This window comes from Salmo trutta, chromosome 26 (genome assembly GCF_901001165.1).
Source record: "Salmo trutta chromosome 26, fSalTru1.1, whole genome shotgun sequence".
NCBI classification, from domain to species: domain Eukaryota; kingdom Metazoa; phylum Chordata; class Actinopteri; order Salmoniformes; family Salmonidae; genus Salmo; species Salmo trutta.
This window is the reverse complement of record NC_042982.1, coordinates 2,904,606-2,918,724: the sequence shown is the minus strand read 5'-3', so window position 1 is coordinate 2,918,724 and position 14,119 is coordinate 2,904,606. Positions and strand designations below refer to the sequence as shown.

Sequence of the window (14,119 nt, the reverse complement as noted above, 5' to 3'; positions counted from 1 at the left end):
CACAAATTCATGGTGTTACTCCTATGAACAGAGAAAGTGAAATGTTCCTTGATATTAAAAAAGAACCAAGCCGCTAATAATAACAATGCAAGCCTATAGATACACTTTACTACTCATTCATTACTGCTGCAGTGCTTATTGTAGCGCTGAGTGGAAATAGTAAGAATGTACATTTTATGGCTTATAAAAGTGTTGAATACAAAGTGTTGACAGTGCTGAGTAAGAACTTAAACATAAACTAACTTATAAATACAGAATCTCTTTGCTGTAGTCCTTGACAGTCTCCCTCTAGTCATGGTTTTAAACGTTTGGAAATCTCACAGTATCAACTTTGCTGTTGCTTTATTTTATGCCTGCTACGTTACTGCAGACACGGTCATCTGAGCCATCGGTTTGGCCAGCGGTTGCACTGCCAAATGTGTGAATATTTATGTAAATTTGATATTTTTGTAAATGCGAAAATGTCTCTAAACATTTTCAATATGTCATTATGGGGTATTAGGTGTAGATGGGTTAGGGGGAAAAAATCGATTTAATCCATTTTGAATTCAGGCTGTAACAAAAATGTGGAATAAGTCGAGGGGTATGAATACTTTCTGAAGGCACTGTGTGATGGGGATATACCCGTGATAATCATCCTCTGCAGTACTATGTTTTACTGGTACAATCAAATAGTGGCAGAGACATTCTGGATAAACCAGTGGGTTTACAATGTGTGGTATTTATTTGCAATGTAATTGATAGCATGTAATAACTTTAAATTGTTGAGGACTCTATTCATTATCCCCGTCGTTTTATTAGTGTCCACCAGAGGACACTACATCCCTGGAAATAAAATGCATGCAAAACTTATGAAAACTTTCGTACGTGTCTGCATTCAACTAGCGATTCGAAATGTACGCGCACACGCATCAGCAACTCTCTGGGGCGATAGAAACTGGCCGGGGGAGTGTCACTGGCTAGAAGCACTTTCTTCCTGTTTCACTCCGACTAGCTAACTTCGATTTATTCTTTGTCATTTTGTGAGTGTCGGAGAACATTAGCTCCACAAAAGTCATCCATAGCTCGCGAGCTACTTGCCAGCTGCTGCTAGCACGCGTCTCACGACCCCGGGCTTCGTGTCGAGGTAGCTATGTCGATCATTTTCCACTCGATAAAGTTAGCACCAGGAGCTAGCTAGCTACTAACGTTAGTTTACTAGCCAGCTATTATGGGCAGATGGTCTGCGTTCGCTAGTATCTGAACAGCTCAAATGTATTGGTAACGCAACGTAGTGAATTTACTTTTTGTGGTCTGCTAGTAGGCAACCAAGTGACTGACAACAGCAGATTAATGGGGAAACGTATTATGAGAAAAGCAAGCTACATTGATTTCGAGTCTAACGTTACTGCTTTCTTTCCGGTCTTACTAAACATTTATTTGGGAAGATGATGGCGTGTCCATCTGTACGGGGACATCCCCCACAATTGTTTTGGTTCTGAGTGGGGTGGCTAACGTTAACTACATACCCTATATATGGGTGGCTATATTGGTTTTGATTGTGGAACCTGTGTCTTTGTTGTGTTGGACTTTGCGACCCTGTAACTATTGCTGTCACGGTGTAATGTAAGTTACAAAAGTTGAATTAGTGTCCACTAAACCTAACTAACTAGGTATACGTAAAGCCTATTGTAGTGGAAACTGTGACAATTGAGTGTGGGGTTTCGAGTAGTCCACTCTGGCTTCTCAGTTCCATTGCAGTACACAAGTCATAGACATTGGGCGAATGCGTCGTAAGTACATGGAGTTTCGTTATGAGCTCCGACGCTCGGGCTGAACATTAACACGCATCGCTTGCGGTACGGTTTTGGAAGCATAAGGACTTCTTTCATATCAGCGAGATTTTTTATTTATTTTTTTAAACGTTAAATTGATACACACCTTTTTTTATATAGTTATTGTTCCCACACGGACATCTATCCATGTTACATCGTGTGTTTACGGAAGACTGTGTTAATTATTAGAATGCCAGAAACTGTACTTTAGTCACCGGGAAATATTTTCTGTTTTAACTGCCAGTTAAAACAGTGTAAAGCAGGGGAGGACGGCTCATAATAATGTCTGGAATGGAATGGCATCAAACACATGGAAACCATGTTTGACGTATTTGATACCATTCCCCTATTTCTGCTCCAGCCATTACAACGAGCCCGTTCTCCCCAATTAAGGTGCCACCAACCTGACAGAGTGTCAATTTTGCATTTGTGAAATTATTTTGTGATATGAAAGTAAAGGGCTTTATGATAATAGAACCGTATCGCAATTGATAATCGAGTCACGCTTAGATGGAGTACTTGGCTGTTTTGGCTGCCAGAGCCAGTCATGCTCTTAAGGAGCTGTTATTTTCAGAGGTAATCTTGGGCTACCCTGGCCTACGACACTAAAGCCAGTCTACATCCACTAAAGCCAGTCTACATCATATGGACACTGGCTATGAAGTTTATTTTTTTAAATTTGATTTTCCATCCAACTTTTGCTTAACGTTGATAGGGTAAAAGAGCCTATATCAGGGCAGAATGTGCCTACTAGCATGTAGGCTGCTACTTTATAATAAGTTGGGTGGACAGCTGTCTTTCACTTTGTATTATTATCAATCAAAAAATGTAACATTGCATGGACATGGTCAGACTAATGTTAGTTTTACAAGTGATTCCTTCATTGTACAACTAGGCTTCCTTAACTTTGCACTGCATTCAGGTGTGAAACCTTTGCAGTTGGCCCCTGGATGCCTGAGGCACCAAGTCACTTTTCCCTCAGCTGTTCTCCACTTGATGCAGCCTGGTGGCAGACATTTCCTTAGCAGCAGCTGTTGATGTGGATCTGCCTTGCTGTTTGGTAGGCGCTGTTAGGTCTGTCTTGTTTTGGTCTCTATGGCAGTGTGCTTGTGTGTAGCCTAGCTATTATTAAGTTCCACATGGGAACCAGAGCATAAACAAGTGACTGAGAATTGGCCCATGCAGTAGTTGAAAACTGATCAATCCTATTGTCAATTCCTGAGAGAGATTGAGGGTGTAGCCTAAAGCTAGTTAGTAGACCTCACCTTACATGCTGTAAGGCCTGTATGTATTCAAAAAGCGTCTCAGAGTAAGAGTGCTGATCTAGGATCCGTTTGACCTTTTCGATCATAATGAATATTATAAACCGGATGGTTTGTGCCCTGAATGCATATTTGCTGAAAAGCTTTGGTATATGACATGTATTTTTACTGTTCTAATTATGTTACTAACCAGTTTATAAGGCACCTCCTGGGGTTTGTGGTATATGACCAGTATACAACGGCTAATGGCTGTATCCAGGCACGTGTAGCCATATACCACACTGCCTCAGGCCTTATTACTTAAATATTGAATGGACAGGGGGACTTGATCCCAGATCAGCACTCCTACTGAACGCCAAGGTAACCGGTCTAAATGACTATCATCCCGTAGCACCCACATCTGTAGCTGTGAAATGCTTTGAAAGGCAGGTCATGGCTCACATCAATGCCATTATCCCACACCCCCTGGACCCATTCCAATTCACATACCGCCCCACCAGCCTGTGCTCCTGCACCTCTGACTGCGAACAAGCTCTGAATTAATGATGGGAGCCTTACTTCTGGTAGCCAAAAGCCAGCTACCTGCTCTCCTTACTGACAAAAGTTTGAGGCCAACGCCATTCACTTCACATCTCTCATTTCAATTGCAATCCCAGTGTCATTGATTGAGCTCTATACGACATTGCACATCCGAACATAATACCACCAATGCACTGTAACATCAGCACTTCATGTGTTTTTGTTATAGCCTAGCCTACCTCATCAACCTCTCTTACAGCTCTTTCTCCACTGCATCACCCCAGCCCTTGCTCATGCCCTTCAAATTTCTCTAAAGTTTGCCCCACTCATACATACCTAGCCTCTTTAGTCACTCACTACTCACTCTGTTCATGATCTTACCCATTCAACACCTCCACACTCCTTACTCTTTTCCTCCCACAAACTCTTAACTCAGTGGTCTGTCTTCACTAACCCACTCTATCCATCTTCACTAACCCACTCTATCCATATTAACACGTGTGTATGTGTCCAGGTGGTGAGACCATCTAAGAGTTGGTGTGTTTCCAGGTGTGGAGCATGTGGACGTCCTGCTGTAACTGGTTCTGTCTGGACACTGCCACGGTGGAGGAGAGCAACAACAGCACGCGTCACCAGGCCTATACTAACTCAGGTTACAGCAGCTACCCGTCGCCCCCACTCCCGGAACACACGTGCAAAGCCTGCGGAAGCCGCTTCGTCACCCTTGCCAGAAAGGTACCTAAAACACTCTCAGCCCACCCTTTCCCAAATCCGGCCTTTGAGATCTGTAGAACGGCAGGTTTTTCATCCTTCTGCTCTAATCAGTGGTTAATTCAGACTTGGCCAATTAGAAATTGATCAACATTGATAAAATGGATATTGCGATATTCTGGTAATTTCTACTTACCCAGAGTCAGGTGAACTCATGGATACCATTTTTATGTCTGTGTCCAGTATAAATGAAGTTAGAGGTAGTTTCGTGAGCCCATACTAACTAGTGTTAGTGTAATGACTGGAAGTCTACCGGAACGGTTAGCTTGCCAAGAAAAGAGAACCAACAATACTCCAGACCTCAAGGCTTGACTCTTGACTATCCATGCTGCTCTTAGCTTTTTTCCACATCCTTCAATATCTCCATTATCTAGTGGAGGCATGAAAAGGGTAAAACCAATGCAATGGTTATGTACTTTACTGTACCGGAACCAGCCTCAGGGCAAGATTTGAACAAGACAAGCATTTATGCTTCATGGTCTTCAGTATCTAGACATTGCGTTGTCAGTGTCAGGTTGCAGCTAGAGTTGGAGCAAAGTCTGGGACAAGTTTTAAAAGGAATTCTTTTGGTCCCATAATTTACTGAATTATAACAGCCAGGGAGGGAAAATACGCTAACAGACACATGATTGACAGTGATTGTGTGTCGGTCTCCTCTCCCCCGCAGCATGTCTGCATGGACTGCAAGAAGAACTACTGCGGCAGATGTTCAGCCCAGCTTGAGCCCCAGCAACGCCTTTGCCACACTTGCCAGCGGTTTCACGGCACGCTTTTTGAGCGCACCGAGCTGATGAAGCTCAAGGTGAAGGACCTGCGCGACTACCTCCACCTGCACGAGGTCTCAACACAGATGTGCCGTGAGAAAGAGGAACTGGTGGAGCTGGTCCTGGGACAGCAGACACCATCATCCTCTGGCCCAATCATAAACCCTCTGACCCAAACACAGACCCCCACCGCGACCCAGCATGAGACAACTCCTCTTCCAGCCCCCACTACTACCACCACCACACCCTCCACACACCCCGACTCCACCCCCGCAGACCATGTCCCTTCACAGCCGCCACCCACTCAGGAGGGCAGTCAGGTGAGGCCCGAACCCAAGAGAACCTACTATACCACACACGACTAACCCCTTACCCTTGTTTGTCTGTCAACCATTAATTTACAATTTTGTCCATCGCCTCACCTTTTGTGTTATGTAGCATTAACGGTAGCTTGAGAATAGATTACTAACCTTCTGTATGGCCCCTTCAGTTAGAGCATGGCTAACTCTAGCTCGCTAATTAAGGGTTTTTGGTGTGTGGTGGGTTTTTGCTCGTAGACCCCGTCTGTGTTGGTGCCCTTGGGTCCTGAGGAGCCACTGGACACTGAGGGAGATACAGAGCTGCAGGGAGAGCAGGAGCTGCAGGTACTACAGCCTGACCCTGCTATAGTAGTACTCTTGGCCCTAGCCATGGTACTGCTATAGCAGCGATGGGAATCCTCTCCTTAGCCCTGGGCCTGTATTCATAAAGCATGTCAGAGTAGGAGTGCTGATCTAGGATCAGCTCCCCCCTGATTCATTAGTCTAAAAGACAAAACAATTATATGATTTTTAGATCAGTGCCTGATTTGATTTTAAAATACATCAAAATGTTACACCAGGCAACAGATACATATACCAACATTTCAGAGGATTATAAACGCAGTCTAAATACTTGTTTCCATTGTGGTCCTCTATTGGTAGGCAAGGGCTGCAGTTAAAAAACAAGTGACATGGGCACTGCCATAGATTCATTCAATCATAGTGTCCAAATATTTAAATGTATACAAAATATAAAGGCCATCTCAACATTAACCATGCCTTGCAGGAGTGTTTGAACCTATGACTGGGCGAAACAGTTTTTATCTCAGTCGGGAGTTTGTTTCACTCTACCACTGCTGTATATAAAAATGTGTTTTGACCAGTAAAGCTCTTGAATCTATATGGCACGAAGTCTGTGGCACTGCCTCTGGTGGCGTAGGAATTAGAGTCCCTAACCGCATAAAAATAATTTTTCAGATATTGGGGGAACTGTACCCTACATGATTTTATGGGCCAACTTCAACTGAATGACCATTTTATCAACTGATAGCAGCTGTAGTTCACAGAGCTGAGGACGTACAACATGAGCCTGAGGTCTAAGATTCAGAATGATCCTTGCCATTTTCTTCTGACCTGTCGGTAGCTTGTTCTTGATGAACTTGGGGAACTACTCTACTGTACCAGATAGTGGATACAACCAAAAATCAAAGTGAGGCTACACTAATGCTGCTAAAAGGGTTTTCATGATCCCTTTGTCTAGAAAAGTATTTCATAGTTCTTGGCTCATACTCTGAGACACTTCATGAATACAGGCCCTGATCTCAGATGGGTCTCAGAACCTGCTTAGGTTGCTAGATAGATTTTTGTTTTTACTATGTGCGCCCTATACAGAATGAGAACAAACATTCTGTGAAATAGAGGCCTGTGACATTTACCAGATTTGACATCCATTGACGCAAGATGGGCTTCCTCCTCTAAGCTTTTAACTGTGATGGCTAGAACCTGCTTTGGCAGGAAGTTATTAAAGGCTAGCATTCTCAGAAAGGGTAAAGGTTGATATGACGGATTTAATACGACTTACTATGTTAAATATTAACTCAATTAAGGAAGTTGACCGTTGTATTATTTGTTGGCAAATCCGCACAACCTCTCTGGTTAATGGTGGAAACTGGAATTGGAACTGTTTGTTGGATCATCGTAAATATTAGAAAGAGGAGTGTCGTATAGTGCCAGTCAAAAGTTAGAACACACCTACTCATTCCAGGGTTTGTCTTTATTTTTACTATTTTATACATTGTAGAATAATAGTGAAGACATCAAAACTATGAAATAACACAGATGGAATCATGTAGTAACCCCAAAAATTGTTAAACAAATCAAAATATATTTGAGATTCTTCAAAGTAGCCACCCCTTGCCTTTAACAGCTTTGCACACTCTTGGAATTCTCTCAACCAGCTTCATGAGGTATTCACCTGGAACACATTCCAATTAACCGGTGTGCTTTGTTCATTTGTGGAATTTCTTTCCTTCTTAATGTATTTGGGACAATCAGTTGTTGTGACAAGGTAAGGGTGGTATACAGAAGATAGCTCTATTTGGTAAATGACTAAATCCATATTATGGCAAGAACAGCTCAAATAAGCAAAGAGAAACGACAGTCCATCATTACTTTAAGACATGAAGGTCAGTAAATCTGGAACATTTCAAGAACTGAATGTTTCCTCAAGTGCAGTCGCAAAAACAATCAAGTGCTATGATGAAATTGGCTCACATGAGGACCGCCACAGGAATGGAAAACCCAGAGTTACCTCTGCTGCAGAGGATGAGTTCATTAGAATATCTGCACCTCAGATTGCAGCCCAATTAAAAGATTCACAGAGTTGAAGTAATAGACATCTCAACATCAACTGTTCAGAGGAGACTGCGTGAATCAGCCTTCATGGTCGAATTGCTGCAAAGAAACCACTACTAAAGGACATCAATAAGAACAAGAGACTTGCTGGGCCAAGAAACACGAGCAATGGACATGAGACCGGCGGAAATCTGTCCTTTGGTCTGATGAGTCCAAATTTGAGGTTTTTGGTTCCAACCGCTGTGTCTTGTGAGACGCAGAGTAGGTGATCGGATGATCTCTGCAAGTGTGGTAGCCATCGTGAATCATAGAGGAGGATGTGTGGGCGCTTTGCTGGTGACACTGTCAGTGATTTATTTAGAATTCAATGCACACTTAACCAGTATAGCTAACACAGCATTCTGCAGCAAAACACCATCCCATCTAGTTTGCACTTAGTGGGACTATCATTTGTTTTTCAACAGGACAATGACCCAAAACTCACCTCCAGGCTGTGTAAGGGCTATTTGACCAAGAAGAAGAGTGATGGAGTGCTGCATCATTTTTTATTTTACCTTTGTTTACCCAGGCAAGTCGGTTAAGAAAAAATTATTCTTTACAGAAGACCAGGACTCCTGTTATGTGAATTTCGTTATCAATGTTCATAAACTTCAATTAATCTACTCAGTCTGCTACCCAGAATTTGTAAGATTCTGGTTGAATGAAACAGACGAGAGTCCCAGCTTACAATAGTCAAAATGTTTATTCATGAGCGTACTCTGAAGTTCATTATACAAAGACATCCATTTTATAGTTCACTTCCTACCTACGCACATACATCCACACAAACAGTAGATATCCTACGCACATACATGCACACGAACAGTAGGTGAGTTGTGTGCTTCTCCAGAGTTCTCACCACTGTGTATCACTACCCAGCGCTGTCCGTTCCATTCCCCCGAGATTAGAGAAACCTTGAAGTACTCCTTGTCCTATCCTAAGTTTCTCAGAGTTCTAGCAAGGTCGAGCCAAATACAGTTTTAATTGTTCTTGGTATTTTCTTCAGCACACACACATTTATCTCCCTCCCAGACTTATGTTTAATACTTTAATTATTCATTATACATGCTACATAAGCAACTAATTAGTTACGTTTCAGGGTAGAATTATTTAATCATTATCTTTAAACATATAAATTATTTTATCAACTCCACAATCACCTGACCTCAACCCAATTGAGATGGTTTGGGAGGAGTTGGACGACTGCAGAGTGAAGGAAAAGCAGCCAACGAGTGCTCAGCATATGTGGGAACTACTTCAAGACTGTTGGGAAAGTGTTCCAGGTGATGCTGGTTGAGAGAATGCAAAGGTCTCACCGAGGCAAAGGGTGGCTACTTTGAAGAGTCTCAAATATAAAATATATTTTGATTTGTCTAACACTTTTTGGTTACTACATGATTCCATATGTGTTATTTAATAGTTTTGATGTCTTCACTATTATTCTACAATGAGTAGATGTGTCCAAACTAACTGGTATTGTATGTGTTTGTTGTTCTTGGCTTCTGTGCCAGTCTGCCGTCTGTTCGTTGTTAATCTATCATTCTCCCCTGTCATGTTGGTGGTGATGGGGTTAGGGTTTTGAATGGGTGTCAGAAGGTTGGGGGTTGGTTAGGTTTTGGTCAAATACGAGGTGGAGATAGACCAAGGATAATGGTTTCAAAACAATTTTACCTTTTTAATTGATCATTTTAATTTAAAATGTAATTTTAAGAGGTTACCATATCTTAGTAAATTTTTGCCAACATGCATTACAAATGTATTACACCACATGTTTTAATGTATTAAACTTTGGCACATGCCATTAGGCTATAGGAGGATTGAAAGTGTTAAGATACGGCTGTGATAGAGTAAGGGTTCAATATGGGGTCAAGATATGCTCTGCGTTTGCTGAAGGACAAGTGTAATTTCACACTTTTGAGACACCCTTTCAAGTTATTTTTTCATCTTGACATATGGGGAGTTTAGAAAACTCTATCGCTAAGCCTATATATTTAGTTTACTCATACTGTAGGACATAAGGCTAGTGACTGTTTTAGACCCTCCAGTGCCATTGTGCTCAGACAGAGTCCCATTGTAGAGCAGTGTTTTGTTGTTTGATGGTGTGCCCCATTATTCACATGTCTGTCAGAAATGTAGGCCCTTGTAGCCAAGCAGTAATCTATTCTTATCCCCACTGATGGATTTCAGCTTTGGCATGTAATGTGGCGTGTTGCCATTTCCTGCAGTGTGGCTGTGAATGCCCCATGTGACTGACACTGTCCCTTTTAATACAGTTTGGGTTGGGGTAGCTAAACAAGATAGTTGGTGTTGTCACACAATGACTCAAGTTGTCGACCTAGAAAAAGATCTCAAAGAACCAAAATCCATCTTGTGGCGTAGGTTCTAGGCCTGTATTCAGTGTCTCAGAGCAGTAGTACTGATCTAGGATCAGTTCCCCCATCTTGTTGTTGTTATTATTAATGTTCCAAAAAGGCTAAACTGATCCTAGATCAGCACTACTTTGAAAATCTTTATGAATATGGGCCCTGTTCAGTTAGTGTATGGATCCCTTTAATCAATCATTCTGACATTCAAACATGATGGCTGTCAATGTGATGTGATTGTTCACGATTTCCGTCTGACCTTAGAAAATCAGGAATAGCCTACCGTTTGTGTCATTCCATCCTAAAGAACCTGTAACCTTTTTCACTAGATTTTTATTTTATGCCAATCAAGCGCGGGTTAAGGAGGGCGCAACGTACTGAACATGGCTGTTAAAAAATGTCAGGAATCGAGCTGACTTGATATCTGATACTTGATATCTATAAATAGCCCAAACAACTACCTCTTCCTCTACTTTATTTATTTATTTTGCTCCTTTGCACCCCAGTATTTCTACTTTGCACACTCATCTACTGTCAAATCTACCATTCCATTGTTTTAATTGCTATATTGTATTTACTTCACCACCATGGCCTATTTATTGCCTTTACCTCCCTTATCTCACCTCATTTGCTCACATTGTATATAGACTTGTTTTTCTATTGTATTATTGATTGTATGTTTGTTTTACTCCATGTGTAACTCTGTTATATGTGTCGAACTGCTTTGCTTTATCTTGGCCAGGTCGCAGTTGTAAATGAGAACTTGTTCTCGACTTGCCTACCTGGTTAAATAAAGGTGAAATAAATAAATAAACCTGACTCTTAGATGCACGTGTTAGTTATAGATCAATGCATGTCCGTTTCACAGGCCCTTAACACAATGTATCTGAACGTTCCACAACATTGTTCACTATTGAACGCAACTCTGATTTTGCTATGCTGTTGCTCAGTCCTCAGACACAGATGAGGTGCTGGCGCCAGGCCGCAGGGCGTCGCTGTCAGACCTGGCCACGGAAGACGACATCGAGGCCCTCAGCGTTCGGCAGCTCAAGGAGATCCTAGCCCGTAACTTTGTCAACTACAAGGGCTGCTGTGAGAAGTGGGAGCTAATGGAGAGGGTCACCCGCCTCTATCACGACCAGAAGGACCTCCAGAATCTGGGTAAAGGAGGTTTTACCTGCAATGATTGTGATATATGGTTGTTTTCCCTACCGGCATCATAGTTGAACTGGGGTGTATTTACTAGGAATGAAACGGAATCGAACAGGACGTAACTGGGAGGGACCTAGGACAAAGCTGTGCGGGACATACCTGAATTTGTCCAATAAGTACCTTGTTTTTGTTGGGGAAAAAAGCAGTTTACTACAGTGTGCACTAATAAATACAGCCCGGATAGTAAGTTGTTCTGGATAAGAGTGTCTGCTAAATTACTCAAATTTAGAGGACTGTAAGATGAGACATCCTGTTTGGACTTCTATTACAGAAGCTCACTGTTTTCGCTTACTCACTTAGCTAGGTTACTGTAGGGCTAATATACAGTGCACACCCCTTGACTTTTTCCATATTTTGTTACGTTACAGCCTTATTCTAAAAAGTATTTAAAAACAAACAATAATCACTCTGACAGAGCTCCAGAGTTCTTCTGTGGAGATGGTTGTCCTTCTGGAAGGACAACCATCTCTGGAGCACTCCACCAATCAGGCTTTATGTTAGTGGCCTGACAGAAGCCACTCCTCAGTAAAAGGCACATGACAGCCCGCTTGGAGTTTGCCAAAAGGTACCGAAAGGACTTTCCGACCATGAGAAACAAGATTCTCTGGTCTGATGAAACCAAGATTAAACTCTTTGGCCTGAATGCCAAGCGTCACGTCTGGAGGAAACCTGGCACCATCCCTACGGTTAAGTGTGGTGGTGGCAGCATCATGATGTGGGGATGTTTTCTGCAGCATGGACTGGGAGATTAGTCAGGATCGAGGGAAAGATGAATGGATCAAAGTACAGAGATCCTTGATGAAAACCTGCTCCAGAGTGCTCAGGACCTCAGACTGGGGTGAAGGTTCACCTTTCAACAGGACAATGACCCTAAGCACACAGCCAAGACAACACAGGAGTGGCTTCGGGACAAGTCTCTGAATGTCTTTAAGAGGCCCGGACTTGAACCCGATCTAACATCTCTGGAGAGATCTGAAAATAGCTGTGCAGCTACGCTCTCCATCCAACTTGACAGAGCTTGAGAGGATCTGTAGAGAAGAATGGGAGAAACTCCCCAAATACATGTGTGCCAAGCTTGTAGCCTCATAACCAAGAAGACTCATGGCTGTAATCGCTGCCAAAGGTGCTTCAACAAAGTTCTGAGTAGTGTCTGAATACGTGATGTGATATTCCCATGTAAATTTGCAAACATTTCTAAAAACCTGTTTTTGCTTTGTCATTATGGAGCATTGTTTGTATCCACTGTATATAATTATTAGAACCGCCGATTCCCACTTCAACCGCTGGCAGCAACACTGCAGGCTCCATGGCGATGTGCTATCCCAACTCGCACCACAATATGTTTGTAGTTTCACAAATTGTTGTGAAAGTAAACAAATTATGGAAAGGCATCTAATGATATGGCATTTGTTTGTCTGGTTTTTGAGGCTTGACACATGCAACAAATGAAATACCTCTCAAATTAAATGTTTTACTATTACTGAAGTTTATACCTTGTAAAACAACAGGGAATTTCTTGCATCATTCAAGGTAGTGTTTAACATGCTTTTTTTCATTTTATTCTTCCCTTTATCCTCCAGTTTCAAGTACAAATGACGGCACAGGTGAGTCGTTCCCCCCCCCCCCCCCACACTTAAGGCAATGCAAAGCTCCCCAAGATGAAAGTTGAAACTCTTCCGTTTGGCATGGCAATGGTGAAAGTGCATTGAACAATCAATTATGAGCTATAGGTATTATAAATCCGATTAATAACATTTGGTTGAGTGTCAACAAGTTGTCTTTGGTCAACTTAGTACAAGCTAGTATTTAATGAAATGTGTTTGTGTATAAGGGTGTTTTTTCCTTGTTTCTTTCTCCCAGACCCCAGTGGTACCCCTGGCCAGGAGGAGAACCTGTGTAAGATCTGCATGGACTCTCCTATTGACTGTGTCCTGCTGGAGTGCGGCCACATGGTCACCTGCACCAAGTGTGGCAAGCGGATGAACGAGTGCCCCATCTGCAGGCAGTATGTGGTGCGCGCCGTTCACATCTTTAGAGCCTGAGACCCAAGCCTTGGGAATCCCCCCCCCCCTTCCCCCCACCTACCTCCCGTAAATTAACAAGGGACTTGCTACATGTGGCCTTACCACCCATAGACTAGACCAGGGGTATTCAACTCTTACCATATGAGGTCTGGAGCCTGTTGGTTTTCTGTTCTACCTGATACATATTTGCATCTACCTGGTGTCCAAGGTGTAAATCAGTCTGTGATTAGAGGGGAGCAATGGAATGAAAGCAGTGGAACTGGCTTTGAGGTCCAGAGTTGAGTTTGAGGGGACTAGACTAACCTCCTCTCCCTCCAGTTCTCCACTGCTCTGATGGTCCTGGGGACCCAGAGTACTGGTTCCCCCTGCTGGAGGGATGACCAGGGGAGGTTACCGTCAATAAACCACACAAACCCAATGACTGGACATGAGCACTTCCTTCTTTTATTGAATGGACTCCTACAGCTCATATCTCCAAGCCGATAAGGATATTATGTCATATTATTAGAATAAGAGGACCTGATAACATATTTGTATTTTTCCTTTGGAGACCTACTACTAGTAAATACAGTAAGGGATCATATATATTTATACAGTTCCTTCGGAAAGTATTCAGAACCCTGGACTTTTCCCACATTTTGCTACGTTACAGCCTTATTTTAAATGTATTCAATTGTTTTTTTCCCCTCATCAATCT

At 42.5% G+C, this 14,119-nt stretch overlaps 1 protein-coding gene across 3 annotated transcripts; it reads left to right on the top strand.

The window, feature by feature from the left end:
- Nucleotides 1-893: 893 nt before the first annotated feature.
- On the top strand, nucleotides 894-13,843 carry rffl (ring finger and FYVE-like domain containing E3 ubiquitin protein ligase). 3 transcript variants are annotated; one of them, XM_029714396.1, is made up of 7 exons: nucleotides 896-1,126; nucleotides 4,145-4,330; nucleotides 5,034-5,450; nucleotides 5,688-5,774; nucleotides 11,137-11,347; nucleotides 12,979-13,002; nucleotides 13,259-13,843. In XM_029714396.1, the coding sequence occupies exons 2-7, from the start codon at nucleotides 4,154-4,156 to the stop codon at nucleotides 13,438-13,440; spliced, it is 1,098 nt and encodes a 365-aa protein (XP_029570256.1). In that variant the 5' UTR covers nucleotides 896-1,126; nucleotides 4,145-4,153; the 3' UTR covers nucleotides 13,441-13,843. The 3 variants fall into 3 exon arrangements, with proteins under 3 accessions (XP_029570257.1, XP_029570256.1, XP_029570255.1); XM_029714395.1 differs by having other exon boundaries at nucleotides 4,110-4,330; XM_029714397.1 differs by lacking the exon at nucleotides 5,688-5,774 and having other exon boundaries at nucleotides 894-1,126; nucleotides 4,110-4,330.
- Nucleotides 13,844-14,119: the final 276 nt, after the last annotated feature.

Bases quoted from the DNA above. Each gene is read 5' to 3' on its own strand.
- rffl (XM_029714396.1), top strand. From the start codon at position 4,154: ATGTGGACGTCCTGCTGTAACTGGTTCTGTCTGGACACTGCCACGGTG. The intron at 4,331-5,033 runs GTACCTAAAACA...TCTCCCCCGCAG, and splicing joins TCGTCACCCTTGCCAGAAAG to CATGTCTGCATGGACTGCAA. The intron at 13,003-13,258 runs GTGAGTCGTTCC...TCTTTCTCCCAG, and splicing joins AAGTACAAATGACGGCACAG to ACCCCAGTGGTACCCCTGGC.